This window comes from Chinchilla lanigera, unplaced genomic scaffold (genome assembly GCF_000276665.1).
Source record: "Chinchilla lanigera isolate Chin_1 unplaced genomic scaffold, ChiLan1.0 scaffold00011, whole genome shotgun sequence".
Lineage (NCBI taxonomy): Eukaryota > Metazoa > Chordata > Mammalia > Rodentia > Chinchillidae > Chinchilla > Chinchilla lanigera.
Window position 1 is genome coordinate 23749514 of NW_004955412.1, and position 19971 is coordinate 23769484.

At 39.7% G+C, this 19971-nt stretch overlaps 1 protein-coding gene across 1 annotated transcript in view; it reads left to right on the forward strand.

The window, feature by feature from the left end:
• LOC102018580 (chromosome unknown open reading frame, human C11orf63) overlaps positions 1–19971 on the forward strand; it is a 60298-nt gene that overhangs the window by 27876 nt on the left and 12451 nt on the right. The window contains exons 4-6 of the mRNA XM_005378369.2: positions 6330–6443; positions 12742–13382; positions 19484–19778. Coding sequence (XP_005378426.1) covers positions 6330–6443; positions 12742–13382; positions 19484–19778 — 1050 coding nt within the window. The remainder of the gene's footprint in view (positions 1–6329; positions 6444–12741; positions 13383–19483; positions 19779–19971) is intronic.

Below are 19971 nucleotides of genomic sequence, written 5' to 3' on the forward strand. Positions count from 1 at the left end.
TTTTAATCCCATACTAGATTTTTAGTCCTACTTCATACAAGGCTATCCCCTGGTATCCCTAGGGGAATGGTTCCAGGATACTCTGAGGATACCAAAACCCAAGGATGATAAAGTCCCTTACATAAAGTGTCATAGTATCTGCACAAAATACTATGTACAACCTCTTACATACTTTAAATCATTTTGACATTACTTATATAATGTAAATTCTATGTATATAGTTGTCATACTATATTATTAGAAAATGATGACAAGAAAATCTGTACATATCCAATATAGACAAATTATTTTTGGAATATTTTCAGTCCATGGTTTGAATCCTTGGGTGTAGAACTTGTGTTTATAAAGAATAGAGTATATGTATTCTGATGGAAACGGAAAGTTCAATAAGCATTGTGGGTTGAACTTGTTATTCACTTATATTTATTAAACATCCAGATACCAAATACCAGGCACATTCAGAGCCACCAGGAGTGCAGGTAAGTTGCACCCCAGAGCTGTAGAACACATAAGCCCTGTACATTGGTCCCCATTTTGTCCTGCCTTCATGGAACTTGTAGTCCACAAGGGCATCAAACATAAGTAGCTGAGCAGTGCTTGTTGCAAAAGGGAAAGTGCATTACTCAAGGCCTTGGTCACAGGCACATCTACCTCTCTTGAGAGAAAGCAGGAAGACTTCTGGAGGAAGTTACATTTTAGCCAAGGCGGGAACTGTGAATAGGATGGATCAGAGTAGGCAGTGGAGGGGGACATCCAGGCAAGGAGTGGCCTATGCATAGTCCCAGTGATAAAAGTTCATGTGGCCATCAGTACAGCTGAAAGATACCAGAGGAGGTAAAGGGCGAGAAGCTGAGGTTGAAGAAGTAAACAGGAACCCAGGGCCAAGTGACCCCATAAACCTTAAAGATGAAGGCCAGTCGAAAAGTTTGGTAGTGTTTTTAAGTAGACTGATGATTCATTTGGGGGAGGGTGTTTAGAAACTCAGGTATCTCATACAGAAAATAAATTATAAAAAATAATATATCCAAAGGTTTCAATTTCATAATATTTTTATTGAGCACACACCTGCTAAATATATTTTGAAATGTTCTTGTTCTATAGGAATAGAGAAAGTAGCTAACAACAGAGCCAAAATAGTTCATGTGTGTTCTTTCTAAATAGTCCTCAACAGTTAAAACAGATGTGCTAAATATTAGTGAGGCAGCTGACAGAGTGTATTGTCCATGCCTCAGCATCTTGCTGGCCTTGTGTAAATCAGGCGGCAGCAATGCTGATGTTTGCAGACATAAACTGACGCATGGCCAGACATGTCAGAAACAGGGCAGAGAAAAAGAAATACTTCACATCACTTATCAGCAAAGTAAGTAAAGACAGCCCCTCTGAATCCAGCGATTCTGCCCAAAGAAAGGGATTAACTGATGAATGTGTTGAAATGGCAGGAAATAAATACTACATTAAAAAATAAGGCACTTTGGTTTATTTAATTTGGACATGTGCTAGCTGTCAATACAATACCATCAATAAATGAGTGTAACAAAGGACTTCATAAATTCATATGGGGCTCCCCACAACATAAAAACACAAGGTCAGTGGGAAAAACCAAATATAAAGAAAAATGGGGCAAAACCTCCAGTGACTGTAAAACTTAATAGGGTTGCCGACACATGCTTCAGTTTGTGTCTCTGCAGGTCCACTAGCTTACATACAGCACTGAGTAAAACATCAGCTTTGCTTTCTGCAGTGCTGTCTGATTCTCTAAGAACCTGATGAGTTTCTTTGAGAGAGAAGCAGCAGCCCAGTCTAGCTCAGCTGTACTCAATCTGAGTTGCTTTCCTACCTACAAACCCTCACTTCAAAGCAAGGAACATAATGTACAATTTTTTAATGGCTCTAGACCCAGGCACTCAGACTCTCTGCTCTGCGCCTTACCTCAGTGTAAACACCTAATCAAGACTGCCCGTGCTTCAACAATAGCAGCCAAATGCAATTCGAGAACCACAAGCCTTTGAAGTCCTCCCTGCAAAGGCCGGTTTTCTACTCTGGGATAATGACATGCCATGATTGCTGTCTTTGTTGTATCTTTTCAGTAGAGAAGCAATTATAGGCCCCAATTTAACAGAATAGACATTACACAGCTTATGATGCTCAAAATGCAATTTCATTTGATCATTTTCTCGATTTGATTGGTATTAATAGAATGGTTCACCAAAAAAAAAAAGAAAGAAATAGCTGGCAGAGGTTGTGTCCCATTCCACTTTCAAAGAGATAATGTAGAAGTATGCTTTGCTTGCCAGCAAGCCTCCCCGGGGTGATCCAGCCACTGAGTTCCACCCAAACAGCCTGTGGACGAAATAGTGCACATCCTTCATTTTCTGCGAAAGGAAGCATCAGACGGTGCGTTTTCAGTTTGTAAACTTTTCATCAGAACCATATAAAACATCCCTTCATTGCCAGTGGAAAAATTAATATTACCAGAGATAAACTGAATTAACTAAACCAAGTGCCCTTTGCTTCTTAGGCATAAAAGTCAAGGAATCTACCTCCTAGAGAATAAGGAATTGAAGCCTTTGCAATAACACTGGCAAATGTGTTAAAACCTAACACATTTATAATCTTCAGGTGTTTCTGGAACCAGTGTTATGAGAGGGGCCAAGAAGGAAACTTAAGAATGGTTCCTGGCCTTGAGCAGCAGCATTTAAAAGTTAGATGTCCCATGTGGTGAGGCTTTCCATTTGCAGAGGAGATTAATCCTCCAAAACATGGAGATTACCTCCCCTTGGAATCAAGTCCATGACCAAACACTACATTGTTTTACTTTAGCAGTGAGAATTCGAGAAACATTTTCATTTTTCCCACTTACAGATCAATATTTAGGTATTTTAACTCCTACACCACGTACCTATTTACAGTGTGCATATATATAGCAATTATGATAGTAATTTAAAGCAGTTAGAGATGGTTATTTAGGGACAGGCAAAGTTAGACTCCAAATAGAAACACAGTGTTTTTTGTGCTGTGGAAGCCACATTGAATGATGAAGACTGAGATTATGTTCATTGTCAAATACTTACCTATCACTGTTTAACACATTTTTTACCTCTTTCTAAATTGAATGTGAGGTTACACTAAAAAAGTAAAGCAGCAGGGGGAGAATTTCAACACAAGCATGACAGGTTCCAGTCCCATGTTTGTTCCAGACTTGTACCTGGCCACTTCTCACACTGTAGAGTCCTGCAGAGGAAATCTCACAAAACAAATGTGAAGTCCTGTAACTAAATTTAAAAGTCTGTTCCATCCATTCAGAAAGAGATTTAACAGGGAGGAACCAGAGAGTGGCCCCGGGGCCCAGCCACAGTGCTGCATCACGGAAGGAATGGCAGGAAAGTCCTAACACGGGTCCTCTGTGCAAGAGAAGGCATACAAGGGACACCCGACTCAGCTGCTACCAGTGGGGCTATTGTCTGAAAAAGGATGCACCTATTCTGTATCACTACAGAGGGGAGGACAGAAAATACGGGAAGGTGTATTCCATTCGTATAGGAAGAACTTGCTGGTACCTGAGTGCTTGGTGATGAAGCACTGCATTCATCATATATGAAGCAGGGATTTTTTTCTCATCCTCAAGCCATGGCAGGTACGTACCATAGTGCTGACAGGTGGATCGTGACCCTTGGGAAGCAGGTGTGTGTCTCGCAGAGGGTAGATGAGCATTCAGAAGGGCTGGTGTGGATGTCCAGGATCTCTTCCAACATCAAAGCTGTGGAAGTTTGCTCCTGCAGTGCATCCTGGTGGCTAGAATTTCACATAGCACAGAGACTAACTTCTTGATTTAAAACGGGCAAGAAATGGCCATTCGTTGAATAGTTTGAAGTCCTAAATCCTGTCTGCCTTCACCAGTGGTCCGTAAAGCTGGCTTGCAGGGTAGACCCACCTGGAGAATATCCCCCCCACACTTTAAAAAAAATAATAAGTGGAGAACTTTTTAAAAAATACTAATATTTTAAAATTTAAAAGGCCACTCCCAGTGTGATTTAATGGGCTCAGGATGAGGTTAAAGAATTAGTATTTTTAAAAAGCTTCCTAAATTTTTCCTAATCTCTAAGATTCAGAGTCACTGATTTATATCATTCAGATTCACAGAGTACCAAAACTAGTTTTGTCTTTGTTTTTGTTTTTTTTTTTTTTCCCCAAAACTGCAAATTCTGCAGGTCTAGGATATTCCTAGTAAGTGAGGTAGGTTAGCCAAATACTTAAACATGAAGGCCGTGGAGTTAGACTGCTTGGCTCTTCTCCTTACTTGCTCTTGATCCTAGACAAGGGACTTAGCCTCTTTGCACCTTAGCTTTGTTTTTGGTTTTGTTTTGTTTAATTTGAAAGGAGGTAATAATAATAGTAGAAATGTGGTAAGGTTGTTGCAAGGATTAACATGCTATGGGTTGTATGTTAAGGGCTCAGGACAGCTGTTGCTATTCCATGAGCGTTGGGTGTATATAGACATTGTCACTTCTGTGCTGTCAGCATCCTGGAGTATAGACATCCTAATTTACAATTACCAATAATGCAAAAGTGTGACCACCCCTACTTTCAGTATGGTATTTTTAAAATGACATCAGCTGTTCAACACTTTATTACAAAATAGGCCTTGTTAGGTGATCTTGCCTCACTGTAGGCTAATGTCAGTATTCTGAGCACATTTAAGGTAAGCTAGTCTAAACTCTGATGTTTGGTAAGCTAGTTGTATTATGTGCATTTTCAATTTAAGGTTAATTTTTTTTAAATTAATTTCATTGGTATACTTTTTATATACATAATGATCACATTCATCATAGGGAATTTGCACCTGTTCATAGTATGTCTTGATTATTCTTTTTTCCCCATTCCCCTCCCCTCTTTTCAACCCTTCTTTCTCTCCTTTTTTTTTTTTTTCTTTTTTTTTTTTTTTTCTGGTACCGGCAGTCAAACTCACGACCTTGCGCTTGCCAGGCAGGCTCTGCCACTGAGCTAAATCCCCAGCCCCTCTCTCCTTATTTACAAAAGCTTTGTTTCCATTTTTTCTTTCTATTTTTTTCTTTTTCCCTTCCCTTCTCCCTCCCTGCTACCTTGTTCTCCTTCCCTTTGAACATTTTCTTCCTACTTTCCAAAATCTGTCATCCATTTTGGTCCTTATTTACACTTTCTGTTTCTCACACAAGAGAAACAATGCTATATTTAAACCTATGTATCCAATTTGTGGGGCCAGGAATGTAGCTCAGTGGCATAAGCACCTGCCTGGCAAACGCAAGGTCCTGAGTTCAATTCCCGGTAACAAAAAAAGAAAAAACAAATCCAATTTATTTCACTTAAAAGTATGGTCTCATTGTGCATACATTTATCTAAAAACATCTTGAGTTTTTCAAATGGATTTTTTGGGCCAGCATAATTCAAGGAGCATCTGTGTAGTGCTATTTCATCACATTTTTGTGGACATTTTCAAATGTTGCTTCAAGTATCTATGAGCAGATAACTTTTAAAATTGAGTTCCCCTAAAAAATTACATCCCCTGACTATGTATGAAGTCTTTAAAGCAGGCATGTTCACCTTGCAGCCCTGGATAGGCAGTAGTATGGCCCCACCAGATTATGTGATTTTTAGCAATAGTTTTTCACAACTTTATTGCGTGGAGCTTGAGCTGATGCTGAGTGGGTGACCATGGAACGCTGTGTGGGAGAGGTCACAGTGCAGCACTCACTGCCTGATGTGCCTGCCACACAGTCAAAATGGCATACAGTATATCAGATGTCAATGCACTTGCGTGACTTGTGAGTATAATGTAGCGATCGCCAATGAGAGTATTTCAACTTACCTATGTGAGTGTGTGCCTGTGAAGACAGGCGTTTATTGTTATTAAGCAGGCCTGTAAGTTTTCTTATGATTAAACTTGGGCTTATTGTGTTATTTGATAAAACATTTTAAGAAGTTCAAATACAAAAATAAAGTTTTGTTACTTATATACATTAACTTTGTATTTTATACGCAGCCCAACACAGTTCCTCTTCACTCAGTTTGGTCCAGGAAAACCAAAAGGTTAGATACCCGTGATCTAAAGTAAGGAGAATTTGACCTCAGAGCACCATTTCTCCCATCATACCTCCAAGGGGAAATACTGTTTATTCTCATTTTCCTTGGGAATGATCCAGGTCCCTGAGGACTGAAGAGACAAATTCTTAAAATTAACTGAAAATAAAACATAGCCCTGCAGGACCTTTTTCTGGAGTACACAGACTTGAGCCCCATGATGCTAAGATTAAAATAAATCCAGCTAACATGGTGTATATATTTTACCCTCTTAGATCTCCTACCCCATCAGAGTAACTGGCGAGACGTCTGTTCAGAATGCTGAAGAGATGGAAAATGCTGCCATCGATCCCGAGGACAAATGGCATCAAAGAGCACAACAGCTAAAGGTGACTTGCTAGATTGCATGTTAAGTGTGCTTCAAGTGATGCTGCTAAATATAAGTAATGTTTGTTACTGAGTTCTTGGCACTTAAGAGCTTATTTTGATGTCTGAAAATAGTCACTCACCATCCTATGAGAAAGACTGCTCAGCCTGCCAACCTTACCTGTTTTTCTAAAGGTTCTATTTCCTAGAAGAACATCTTCATATCACATTTTAATCATGCAGAGATAAAACCTGTCACAGAAAGAAGGCATGGGAAAAGTGCAAACAGAGAAAAGGAAAAAGACAGAGGATCCAGGGAGGAGAGACAGAGATTTGTGATTGCCTGTAGGAAGGGTAATTCTGTGTGTTTTAAGAAGCAGTCTCAGGAGAAGGGCACAAGTGCCTTCATTTTTGTCCCTTCTCAAGCACCACCTCCTACAGGAAGACCTCTCAGCCTCTCCCCCGTCTCAGAGCCAGTCATATTTGCCGTGTGTCTTTCACTGCTCCCCGTGTTTCTTTTTTACCTACAGTGCCAGAAGCCCCCTACAGGTTAGGATTGTACTTTCCTCTACATCCCTTACCACACCGTGTTGCCAAAGGCTCATGCCCAATAAATAGTCACATTTAAGGTCATTAGTACATCTCCAAGTGAAAATAACCCTCATTTGAAATTTCTTTTTTTTCCCCTGATACTGGGATCAAACTCAGCGCTTCACACATGCTAGGCAAACTCTGCCACTGAGCTACAGCCCAGCCCTTTTCATCTTTTATTTTGAGATAGGATCTCACTAAGTTGCCTAGACTGGGCTTGAACTTGTGATCCTCCTGCCCCAGCCTCCTGAGTAACAGGAATTACAGGTATGCACCACCACACAGTGCTGAAAGGTTTTTTTGTTTTTATTTTATTGAAAGATAATGTTCAAATAATCCACAGATTCCTCAGTAAATCCATCCTAACAACAGATAACTCTCACTACTAAGAATATATCTGTATATGAAATCAAAAACAATTCACACAGTATGTATTTATTGCGTACCTATTCTAAGCAGTAGAGATTGAGTGGTTGGCTCAAAAATACATTTAAAAAAAAAACCCAACCAAACAACAAAATGTTTTTGAAATCTTAAAAAAATAAAACTTGAGCCTGGGATATAGGACAGTGCCTGCTGGCAAGTGCAAGGTCCTGTGTTCAATTCCTGGTACAAAAAAAAAAAAAAAAAAGAATCAGTTTCTCAGGATCTTCCTATCTTCCTAGGTTCTTCCCTCTTCTGAACTCAAAAAATAAAACTTGAAAAATTATTTAATGGTACCTCTGTTCTAGGCATTCAAAACTTTAGAGGTAATATGATTATATAATTATTCTAGTGTAAGCCGTGCCTGATGGCGCATGCCTGTAATCCCAGCACTCAGGAGACTGAGGCAGGAAGATTGTTGCAAGTTCCAGGCCAGCCTGGGCTACAAAATGAGTTCAAGACCGATCTGAACTGCATAGTGAGACCCTGTCTCAAAAAGACGAAATAATAATAATTATTATTATTCTAGTGTAATAATATGAAAGCAGATACAAAATTCAGTGAGACTAACAGATCGCCTAATTCTGCCCTAAGAGACAGATGAGCGTCCTTAGAAATGAGAGCGTCTAAGATGACTCTGAAAGGAAGAAGGACAGGGAGCTGGACAGGTTAGGTAGGGGCCAGATTCTAGGATTTTATGATAATCAAAAAAATGTAGGCTTTTAATTCTACGGACAAGAGGAAGTCACCAGCAAGTTCTGAGCACTGCAGTGACACAGTCAGGCTTACATGTTTGAAAAATCTCTCTGTGGTCTGAGGGATAGATTGGAAGATAATAAGACAAAAAGGACAGCAAAGCCAGTAAAGTGACTTCTGCTGTGGTTTCTTCAAGGCATGGTAGGAGAATTGGAATAGTGGCAGACTAGGCCATATTATCATCCACACCACATCTCATTGGCTAGCTTTTCAGTGTGGTGTGTGGATTTGACCAGGACTAGCTTTCTTCAGGTCAGGGTAGCGCCTGGTCCCCTAGCCCTGTGAGAGACGGGTAGGAAATGGAAGCAACAGATCTACTTACATAGAAGAGAAGAGGTGGGTCAGAGTGTTCGATTAGTAGTACCAATACCACTGAAGAAAAAGGAAGAAAAATTCTTCTCTCTGGAGAAGAAAAAAGAAAAATCTGAGGACAGGAAGGGGCCTGACTTTGAGTTTGGAGAAGGAAGAACGTGACCTGGTTATAGAACTCAGGAGTGACATCAAAGTTAGCCATGTCCCCTTGCACCATGAACACTGCCTCGTAGATTAAAGCTCTGAGCACTGCTGTGATGGCCCAAGGATTATGAAGAGTGGGAGAAAGGAAGACGGCCAAGAGCCCTGCCCTGCATGTGGAGGCCCAGTGAGAGATGGGAAGAGGAGGCCAGTGCAGCCTATCCAAGCAAAGATGCTTGGCTCTGAGTTGAGAGACAGATGGAGTTGAACTAGAGAATGGATCCAGTAAGAATAGCTTTGGCTTATTTCAGAGAAGAATTTAGGCATTTGTGTGCTAGAAACAATGAGAAACCAGAGATAGAATGAGGCAAGAAAATAAATGCTAGGGATGGGACTATGGATGTAGCTCAGTAGAGCTAGAGCAGTTGCCTGGTGTGTGCACAGTCCTGCGCCACAAAAGAATCTGAAATTGATGATCACTACTTTTTATATGAAAGTCTTGTACATCCTTAAAATCTTCACTTCAAGCCACGTAATCCTTCTTCACTGAACTCCTCCACATAGGTCTTACTGTCCAGAATCATTCTGCGCTCTCCTGGGAGCCCCACAGGCTTTGACGTCCCATTCAGTGGGATGCCTGCACTGAATGCAGTACTTAGCCCAGCACAAGTGCCAAGCAATGGGAGGGAGAACACTCCGGCCACACGCGATCCTTCGCAGCTGTCTTAGTCTGTTTGGTCCGCTGTGATAAAAACCATAGACTGGGGAGCTTATGCATGACAGAAATTTATTTCTCACAACTCTGGAGACAGAAAAGTCCCGAGTCAAGAACCATCAGGTTCAGTGTCCAGTGAGCAGTACCTGGAACATTCATGGTACCTTTTCAGTGTGTCCTCATGAGGTGAAAAGGAATGACAGAGCTGGTGTGGACCTCTTTTATGAGAGCACTGACCTGTCTGTTCCGGAGGGCTAGGCCCTTGTGACCTGGTCATCTCCCATAGGCCCATCTTTTAAAACCATCACTTTGGAGCTTAGGATTTTTCATATGAATTGGGAAGACACATTCCAGTCATTTCACCAGGTGAGATGCACACTGTCAGGAGAAAAAATAGAAAACTCCACAACTAAGTATGCATTTAAAAAGATGAAATAAGATCCTCCTTTTTGCCATGCTGCAATAACTCTTAATTTCCTAGACAAGGAGAAAGTAATGACAATATGAAGGGCGTGTGGGACCTTTCACTAAGTAATGTCGGTGAAACCCCCACAAGCAGTCTTCCCAAAGAGCTATGAATTTGGTTTTGATTCAAACACCATCATTAGCTCTCTTTTCTATTCATCTGAATGGAGTTCTTCCTTTCCAGTAGTGAAAATTAAAGCCAATTAGTGTCTGCTCACAATTTTCATATTATCAAATGAGAATTGTAACTGAAGCTCAAAGGACTTGTATTTTATTGTCATTGAATGCACCAGAAAAACAGATCACAACAGAAGCTCTTCTACCCCAGAGCTGATCCTGGACTCCGATACAAATCTCAAGACTTGAGGGTTGAGTCCAGCAGCCAAGAGTGGCTTTTGTGTCAGAGCAAATGAGCTTCCTAGTTAGAGTCAGAGCTTGCCTGTAATGGGTAAGCAGGAGATTTGTAAGACATAAGGAGCGAGGCACTGCTGTTCACAGAGCCGGGGGCAAACCCCCCTGAGTGCCACAGCAGTGAGTGCACGTTAATGACGAAGGACCAGTCTCGCTAAGAAATCACCATCCCAGCATTTGGCATCAAGATCTTCTCGTAGTAGCATTTTGTATGTGACACGAAAACCTACTGCCATTAAGCAGTTATTCTGAGTGCATGCAGGATGTACTGATTGCCAGTGTTGGTAACAAAAGGAGCCCAGTGAGAGAACAGGATGAAATAGAGGATTTCAGCATTTGAGGGAGATTAAATAGCCTGAGAATGGCTTTGTATATTAACTTCAGGGGGCTCAGGTCTTGCCACCTAAAGAGTGACACCTGATGCCTCCATTGTAGGGTAATAAATCTTCAGTAAACCACAGATCTCAAGTAGGCTGCTTGGAAGGTGAGAGAAATCACATCAAACCCATAAATGTCTTCCTTTATGGGGACTGAAATAACCATTTCTAGCACTTAAATTTATGTGAATAGCAGATTTAACACTTGAGACAATTGAAGTTTGTGAAATGATGAGTCCTTGGCCTTGTTGATAAAGCACTCTGTGAAAAGGACTGTTGTGATCTGTACTGTCAGCAGCAAAGGTGACTACATGATAAAATCGAGTGCTGACCCGGGATTGTAGACATGATACCTAAGAAAAGAAATGTGGTAAGTTTGTTTGCTCTGTTTAATTTTTGTTTTGATGGTAATGAGGAAAGAAAACTGGGACAGTATAGTCAACAGTGGAAAGAGTTCCAAGTCATTTGTTTCTCTAGAGAGTTAAAGGCTGAACAAATATTGAAAAGAATAACATTGTCAGTGTTAACATTTACAGGTCATAGCAAAGGGGGCTCTTTGGAGCTTCATGAACGGTACTGACAGCCGTGACAAAGGCCTTTGTGTTTCATGCACACACCTTTAAGACTATAAAATAGCAGTTTCTTTGGGATCCACTACGAGGAAGGATTCTCTTGGGGTTACCTGCACAGTCTTCTTGCCTACATTTCCCCCATGCGGCTCAGTATATTGCATGGCAGAAATAACTTCTTTATCTGGATACAGAAACAAGTTTCCCTTTATTTGGAGCCCTGCAGGTAAAAATTGAAAGTCTATAGGAATTAATTAGAGCATGGTCCATCCCACAGTAAGTTCAAATTCCAAAGAGCATACTGCACTTCAAATTTAAAGTCATTCTTACTTAAAAATATGATATAACAAATAATATTTGTATGACTTTCAATTTAATCTCAGTCTTATCATTGTAAGTGGTTTTATTAGAGATAGAATACTACTTAATAGTCAAAGGGATTGCATCGGAAAAGTGGAATAAAAGTTGAGCTCACATCGCAGTAATGTGCTCCTTCTTCATACTGAGCTGAAATAATGTGAGTGAAAGCATGTTTTATTCACTTTAAGATTTTTTTTCTCCAATCATCTAATTGTTCCATTTTTCAATCAGTGTTGCATAGATACGGGCCATAGAGGTTTTTTTGAAGATATGTGTGTTCAAAAAGAGGGAAACATGCTGTGGTTATATGACACATTGGTGCATATGCTCATCTTACTGTTTTCAGTAAGCATTTAATCATTCTTTCCAGAGACCTCTTAACTCAGCTAGTGTTTCACAGAGTAATGAGTACTCTATTACTTAGAAAAGATTCCTAAATGGCTATAGCACAATATTGTTACACAGTGTATCTATTATATTGGGAGTACATTTTGTTGTTGCTAGTCTTTGTAAAGCATAAAGATGGTTCTGAAATTGCAATCTTTCCCTCCAGATATTTAATTGCCTAAGTACAGGCTATATTAAGAGAGAGAAGCAAAACAACCATTGTGATTTCATAGCTGTCCTATCACAGCTCAGACTCTTAGAATCCCCTGAATAGAATCTAATTTGTTTCATCTGCTGAAGAGGTCATTTCTACCTTCTGACCTGTATGAGTAAGCAGAGTTGTTAATCTGAGCTGTGTTTCATACTGAACTTGTATTTGGTCAGTAAAACAGATCAATGGTGTTTTCTAGTGAGGATATTTGAAATACTCATTCAGTTCAAATAAGCTTGCATAGTTTGGTGTGGATTTATACTCTTTCTGTGCATCTTCTGCAGGTAAAGCTTTTCCCCAACCCCAATTTGGTAATATTCCTCCTAATAACTTTCAAGTCAAAGGCGTATCCTTAATACAAAGCCCATTCTAAGCTCTCAGTTACTTTCTACGCTTGTAATCTAAAATTGCCTAGAGAAATCACTCAACTGTTCACCCTCCAGCTGTCTGAAATGTGAAAAAGACAGTGTGCTCCTTCGTTATCTACTTGCAGTTCTGTGGTCCTTTTCCTCGAAGTCTCAGCCCCCACTTCAAAAAACACTTAACATTCTTGAAAAGTACCTATCTCCTAATTTTACATTAACCAAAAATATATTTTTTTAGAATTGCCAGGAACAGTGGCCTCAATATGAAGGTAAAAAATCAAGCAGTCTCCCAAGAGATCAGTCCTCTGAGTCAGTAAATGGCCAGCAACCTTCCAGAAAACCAGCAAAGCCCAAAGTTCGGAGACCGCACAAACGCCAGAGTGGCGTGAAGGCCTTCGTGACTAAAGAGCTCATCATCAGTCAAGGAAACCAGAACAAAAGTCCCAGACGGCAACAGCACCAAAATCAGCATGGGTCGACTGTGCTTTTGAATGCCTCTAACAGTGACTTACAAGACTTGAGTGCCTTGATGAACCAGAATCCCAAAGTAACCTCCAATATATTTGTTCCACCAAAACAGACTTTTGACAAGGTATTACATAAAAACTCTAGTGCGTATCCCTCAGTCCTGAATGTTAACAAAGAAAGACAACACAGAGATGAAGAAGAGAAAAGGTTTTCCTATCAGCAGCTACCCATGTACAGTCTTTCTAACATGGCTTTGAACAGCCTTAATGAACTTTCTAAGAAGCATGTGCTCCTGAGTCAGAAAGGCCCTCAGTCTGCTTATGACATGGGTGCTCTTGGAGCCCCTGAAGATAAGAAGCAATCCAAACAGCCTTATGAAGAGACAAAATATAAGAACTTAGAAATGCTATGGTAAGGATTTCTTGCTCGTCAGTGGTTTTTCAGAGAAGAAATAAGAATCTTGTAGAGAAAGACGAGTATGGGAGAAGGAAATGGGAGAGGCGCTGGGAATAGGCAGGTGAGAGGGAAATTCACACACAGATTCATTGGCTTTGATTCCTGCCCAACACAGAATACTTCTGATGAATTTTCTTTTCTCTTCCTTCTCTCTTTTACGTTTCCCACTGTAGTTAAGCTAAAAATTGAAAGGAGAGGAGAGAGACACAGGGACTCAGTCAAACAGTGTGTTTTGAGAGAAGCAAGTAAGATGTAGAGGAAAGAAATTATTATCTCCAATACTGTGATGGCCTATCCTAGGAAAACAATCTGTCTGAAATGTGAAAAAGACTGTGTGCTCCTTCGTTATCTACTTTTCTCTTCTTCTTTTCTCCTTTTCTCTTCTTCTCTTCCTTTTCTTCTTCTTGTAATACAGAAGATTCTTTTTTCTTTTTTCTTTTCTCTTTTTGTAATACAGAAGCTTCTGTGTACATAGAAATATTCTTTATAAAAATGACCTAGAAATCAAAAAACAGGGAAATGCTTAGGCAAATTATGATATTTAATATCATGGAAATTCCAGGCATGGTGATGCACACCTTTTAAACCTGAAGGTTGAGGCAGGAAGGCTACAAGTTCAAGATCAGCCTAAGCTATATAGTGAGATCCTGTCTCAAAATAAAACAGGCCTATGGATATAGCTAGAGCACTTGCCTAGCAAGCATGAAGACTTGGATTAAATGCCTTACACCGCCAAAAAATATTATGTAACCATTAAAAATTATAGTTATAAAGAACTGCTTTTATAAAAACAAACTAGTAAGGTACAAAATTATACCCAAGGAGTATGAACTCTACTGTGTTAAAATGTGCACAGAAGAAAAAAACTGGCAAAAAAGATGATTGATTTCTCCTTTATATTTTCTGAATTGTTCAACTTCTGGATTGTGTAAATGTATTACTTCTATAGACAGGAAAAAGAAAGTTCTTTTTAAGATCGCTTCAGGAAAACTTACCTGATGCTCTTTAATGAAGCATGTTTTCCATACACCTGACATGTACTAAATATAATGCAAACATGCTGTAGAAGATGCATCAGGCACCTGGAAGTACTTTGCTTTCAAAATAGGTGGACGGTTTCAGACATAGGAATTGATCTGAAAGCATTTAAGTGTTGCACTTAATGATACAGAATGTACATTTAATAAGATTCAGAGTTTGCTTCCTAAAACAGGCGTGCTCTTTTTCACTTCAGCTTCAGAGGGACTGCTTTTAACATTTCTGTCATTAAAAATATTTAATTTTTGTTAGATGTAGAGATGGAAATTCCTTTTTGTTTCTATGCCTGTTTTTCTTTGCAAAGAGCTTTTGTTGTAAATGGTTATGAAATTGTATCAAATGCTTTTTCTGCATCGATTGAAAAATATTCTCCATGAACTTTTTGTTCTTATTGTTGTTTGTTTTTTGTTTTTTTGAGACAAAGTTTCACTAGTTCAGGCTGGCCTTGAACTCACTTTGTAGCCCAGCCTGGTCTCGAACTCGCAGTGATCCTCCTGCCTCAGCCTCCCTCCATTAACCCTTTAATCTGACAAAACTTGTTCACAGATTTTCTAATGTTATGCTATGCTTTTCATCCTAGAGTAACCCAACTTGTCATACTATATTTTTAATACATTGCTTGATTTGATTTGTTAACATTTTGTTTGCATGAAGTGAGATTGACTTGTAGTTCTCCTATCTGCCCCTGGCCTTGTCTGGATGTATTATAAAGATTACAGCAGCCTTACGAAATGAGCTGAGACTGTGCCTGCTTCATACACCCTGTGGGACATTTTATAAAAGATTGGAATTGTGTGTTACTGAAAGGTGTGATAGAATCTTCCTGTAAAATTATTTGAGTTATGAGTGTTTTTGTTTGTCTCTTTTGTCTGTGTTTTTGTCATTGTTATTTGTGGGCATATTTTGAACTTTGATTTATGTCTTTGAAGTCTTTCTGTTTCTTCTCTAGTCAGTCTGATAAATTATATTTTGTAGAAAAAAAAAAGTCCATTTTTGCTAAGTTTTCAAATGTACTGTTATAAAACTTTTCATGATCTTTACATAAATTTTTATTTTTCAGTCTTTTATGATCCATTTACTCTTTTAATTTCTAATATTACGTTTTCTCCTATTTTGTAATTTTTCATCCAAGTCCAGCAGCACTTAGGCTAGTGGTAGCATAGTGCTTACTCTCCCCAGCGGTCCACGCCGCAGTGCTTGGCTGTGGATCATGTTTACATTGGTATAATAATGAAAATTCTGAATAGCATCAGCAACTTGGATTTTTTCACTTCTCCCTCTGGAATTTTTCATAATTCTCAACTGTATTTAATTACTGGTATTTTGCTGCATCAGCTCTCTCTATATTTTTGGCTTCCTGTTCTGATAGGTGAAAATGTATTTCCGTCTGTCTGCTTCACCTCACTCATCCTTGACAAACGGTAGTTGTGTTACAACTTTAGGTTAGACCAGTATTTGGCATTTTAGTTATTGGGCCAGTGTATCTATGATTCATGGTCCAGCATTGTAGGCGCTATGATCATGCTTTTTGTTTTGTTTTCTATAAAATGTCATAATTGCTTGCCTTTTTTTTTCTTGCCTTTGCTTAAGTTTTTGTGCCCATCCTTCCCAGTAGCTTCTCCTTACACATTTTCCCAAGGACACACACACCAGCTTCTTTTTCTTTCTCAGAGAGAATCTTTGTACAGACTGTCAACATCTTTATCTCCCTGTGGCTGTTTTGAGAATTCCCTTGGCTGTCCTTCTGATGGGATTCCGTTTCTCAAGCTCTCACATCGTCCTCGTTTTAGCTGGGCGCATTATCTGGTGTTTTCTTCAGACTAGAAACATGGTGTAGTGGCAGAAGATGGGGCAGGCGGTGCACAGCATCCCCACGGCTCCGTGCACCTCCGCCCCACACTGCCTCCTCTGGGATGGTGCTCGTCACCCCGCAGAGCCTCCGCTCACGTCACCACGGCCCTGCCCTTCACTCCTCTCCATCACTGGCCCTTCTCCCTTTCCCCATTTCCTCTGTTACTGGGATCAGAGCCGTCTCCACTGCTGAGGAGGTAAATGTGTTGAGACCTCATATTTATTTTGTCCTCATTCCTGGTGGATAGCTGGCAGGGTCTTGTGGAAATAATTTTCCGCCAGAACCATCTTCTCCTCTCCAGTGTTGCGGTTGAGAAACAGGAAGCCACCATATTCCCCCTTATTCCAGACCCTGTGTTACATGACCTGTGTATTTTATTCTCTGGAAGCTGCAAGATCTCTCCTTTTCACCAATAGAATGAGAATTGACAATAATATATCTCGGTACAGGTCTATTTCATAGATATGCAGGGCCTTTTCACCTGGAAACTTGTGTCTTTTAGTTCTAGGAAGATGTCTGGAATCATCTCTTGGGTCAGTTCTTCCACCCATCTTACCTGCTTGCTATTCCTAGAAACCCTTGTAATGCAGATGTTCTTCCAGGACTCTCTGTGTGTGTGTGTGTGTGTGTGTGTGTGTGTGTTACTGCACATTGAATTCAGGACACACTGAGCTATACCCTAGGTGTATTATTTGGAACCTAGATCTCACTAGTCACCCAGGCTAGCCTTGAACTTGCAATTCTCTTCCTTCAATTTCCTGAGTAGCTGGAATCACAGAATTGTGCTACCACACCCAGTGTGTGTATGTGTGTTTGTGTCTGTTACGGGGGACTGAATCCAGGGACTTTGCTCTGAACTACATCCTCAGCCCTTTTCTTTTTGTTTTTCTGTTTCATTTTTTCTTTGTTTTGGTTTGGTTTGGGGTTTTGTGTTGTTTTGTTTTGTTTTGTTTTTTTGAGACAGGGTCTTGCTAAGTGTCTAAGTCACCCAGGCTGGACTTGAACTTGTGACCCTCTGCCTCAGCCTTCCAGAGTGCTACAGGACTGTTCTTACTGTCTTTTCTCTCTTCTTCCCTATTTCTTTGTAATTTTGTTATATTTCTACATTTCTTAATTTTAGTTTCCATCCTTTCTACAGCTCTCATGTTTTGCTTTGCTTTGCTTCATTTTGGTTTTTTTGTTTGTTTGTTTTGTTTTTGGCTTTTTCTGGTACCGGGAATCAAACTCACAACCTTGCACTTGCCAGGCAGGTACTGTGCCCCTGAGCTAAACCCCCAGTCCCTTGCTTCATTTTGTTTTGTTTTTGAGAGAAAGTCTCACTATGTTGCCCAGGCTGGCCTTGAACTCTGAACTCAAGGGATCTTCCTGCTTCAGCTTCCTGAGTAGCTGGTGCTGTAGGTATACAACAGCACATCTGGCTCTAAAAATGACCTTTATAGATGAATTTTTATTTTCTGATCCAGGATTCTGTCAACATGCATTTACCACATTTGCTTTTTTGTGTTTTTAATTTTTTAAAAAATGTAGAACAAATTCTTCAACCCCTATATTTCACTGTTTTCAGTCCTTATAAAAATCTGTTTTCTCGTAATTATTTTTAATTTAAAAATATTTGGCAAGACTATATAGTGATCTGTTGTGTGCCGTGTGTGTGTGTGTGTGTGTGTGTGTGTGTGTGGTTGTTGTTGATATTTTAGTTTATTTGTTTTTTTTTTTTTAATTTACTTATTCCAGCACTGAGCTACATCCCTAGTCCTTTTTATTTTATTTTGAGACAGGGAGTTGCTCAGTTGCCCAGGTTGGCCTCAAACTTGTGACCCTTCTGCCCAGCTCCCTGAGCAGATGTTTAGGTGTACACCACTATGCCTGGCTTGTATGATTTGTATTTTATTGTATCAAGAAGCACATATGACAGACTGTCATGCTGCTGGTGATAGTAAATGAGATCTCTTGGTTAAGGTAAAAACTACTCAGTCTCTCACCCTTATAAAAGTGGGTTTTCTATTTTGTAATTAATATTTAAGACAGTCTAAACATCTGATTTCCCAACAACTTTCATACAGTTATTTTAGTGTCACAGACAGTCCTTCCTTAAATCATTCATTGGAGATTGCCAAAGATTGATTTTATAATTCTACCAATATTTCAACATTTATTACATGGCATTCTGTTGAAATAGATTTTTTCCTCTTCTTTCTCCTCTGTCTTTTTTAATATCATTGTGGATTTGTGGATCTGTATTTTTTTGAGTCAGGATCTTGATAGTAATATAGGCTGACCTTATTCATATGAATCTCTTCTTTAAAAATATGTTAAAGTCTGTTGTTATCAATATACTGTATGTTCTCATTGTCTTGGATTTGAGCAATAAGAGCCCCTTGTTGGGGGTTCTTATGTCCTTTTGAGCACTTTTTGGCTTCTGGCATAACAATGTAGCCTGGGCTCACCTTTGACTTTCCCTGAATCTGTGTGGAAGCAGTCATTTCTCCAGAGGACCTGTATTCCTTTTCATGGAAGTAAGGAACCAAGATTTGGGAGCTTTATGTGGTCATTGTCACTGAAGAGTCATTACTCTTCAATGCAGTGGGCTTTTATGTAATCCACTATTTTATTGAGGATTTAGCATTTCAAGGGTGATAGCCTTTATTCAAGAATCTTAGTTTCTGATTCTCTGCCTTACATGAGGCCAAGGTCTCACATACCTTGTGCCAGGATTAGGTGCTAAAACTCAAGACCTTAGATCCAAATATCCCATAGAGAAAGCAATAGCTTTAACTCATCTGCTTGGGTTTTAATTTCACTTTGTTTTCCAACCCTGGAAATTCCTTGCCTCTTTTGTAAGTTCAGCCATGCATTTAAAAGATGTTTATTTAACCTAACATTTCTAGAAATTTAGAGTAGGAAGGACTTCGACTTTTCGAAATGGTGGGCTTTTTTTTTTTCTTTTCTGAATGCACTAAGTGCTAAAGAAGATTGGAATGTCTTAAAGAAAAAGAAGAGATTTTAACATAAGAAATAATTTACTCATGAAATGATTAAGCTTGAGGTCATTACTTTGATTCGGGAAGTGATAATATAGAAAGTAATGGTTTGTGAAGACTTTTATGCTAGAGGTCTTACTTATTCAAGTTTAATAACAAATTTTGGTTTATTTTTTTTCCCAAAGGAAATTCCACTCTTCCCCATACAGCCAACCTGCTAGAGCGTCTCCAGATTCACGGCTCACCCACATCATGGAGCAGCATCAGCAAGCCTTGGTGCAGTTGGCCGAGGTGCAGCCCAGGCAGGGGTCCTTATCCAGTGTCACACTTCCGCCCATCTTGTCGAGGGTGGAAAGTGAATCCCAACTCAGTTCAGAAAAAAATCAAAGAAACCAAATCAAAATTATGCGTAGCAATTCCGAAGGCTACCTGTTTCAACTGGAAAAGGGAAAAAAGGACAAGAAAAGAAGCACCACTAAGGTAATAAAAGCATCACTTTTTACCAAGCAACTTTTTAATTTTAACAATACAGATGGACCTTGATTTTTGTTTCCCTGAACTGGAGCCCTGCAGTGGAGTCATTATTGAGCTGTGGCCACAACTGGGTAGCCCTGTGGTATCAGGAATTTCTTTCCTCCAGCCCCTGCTACTCCTGGGAATTTTCTTGCCCTTC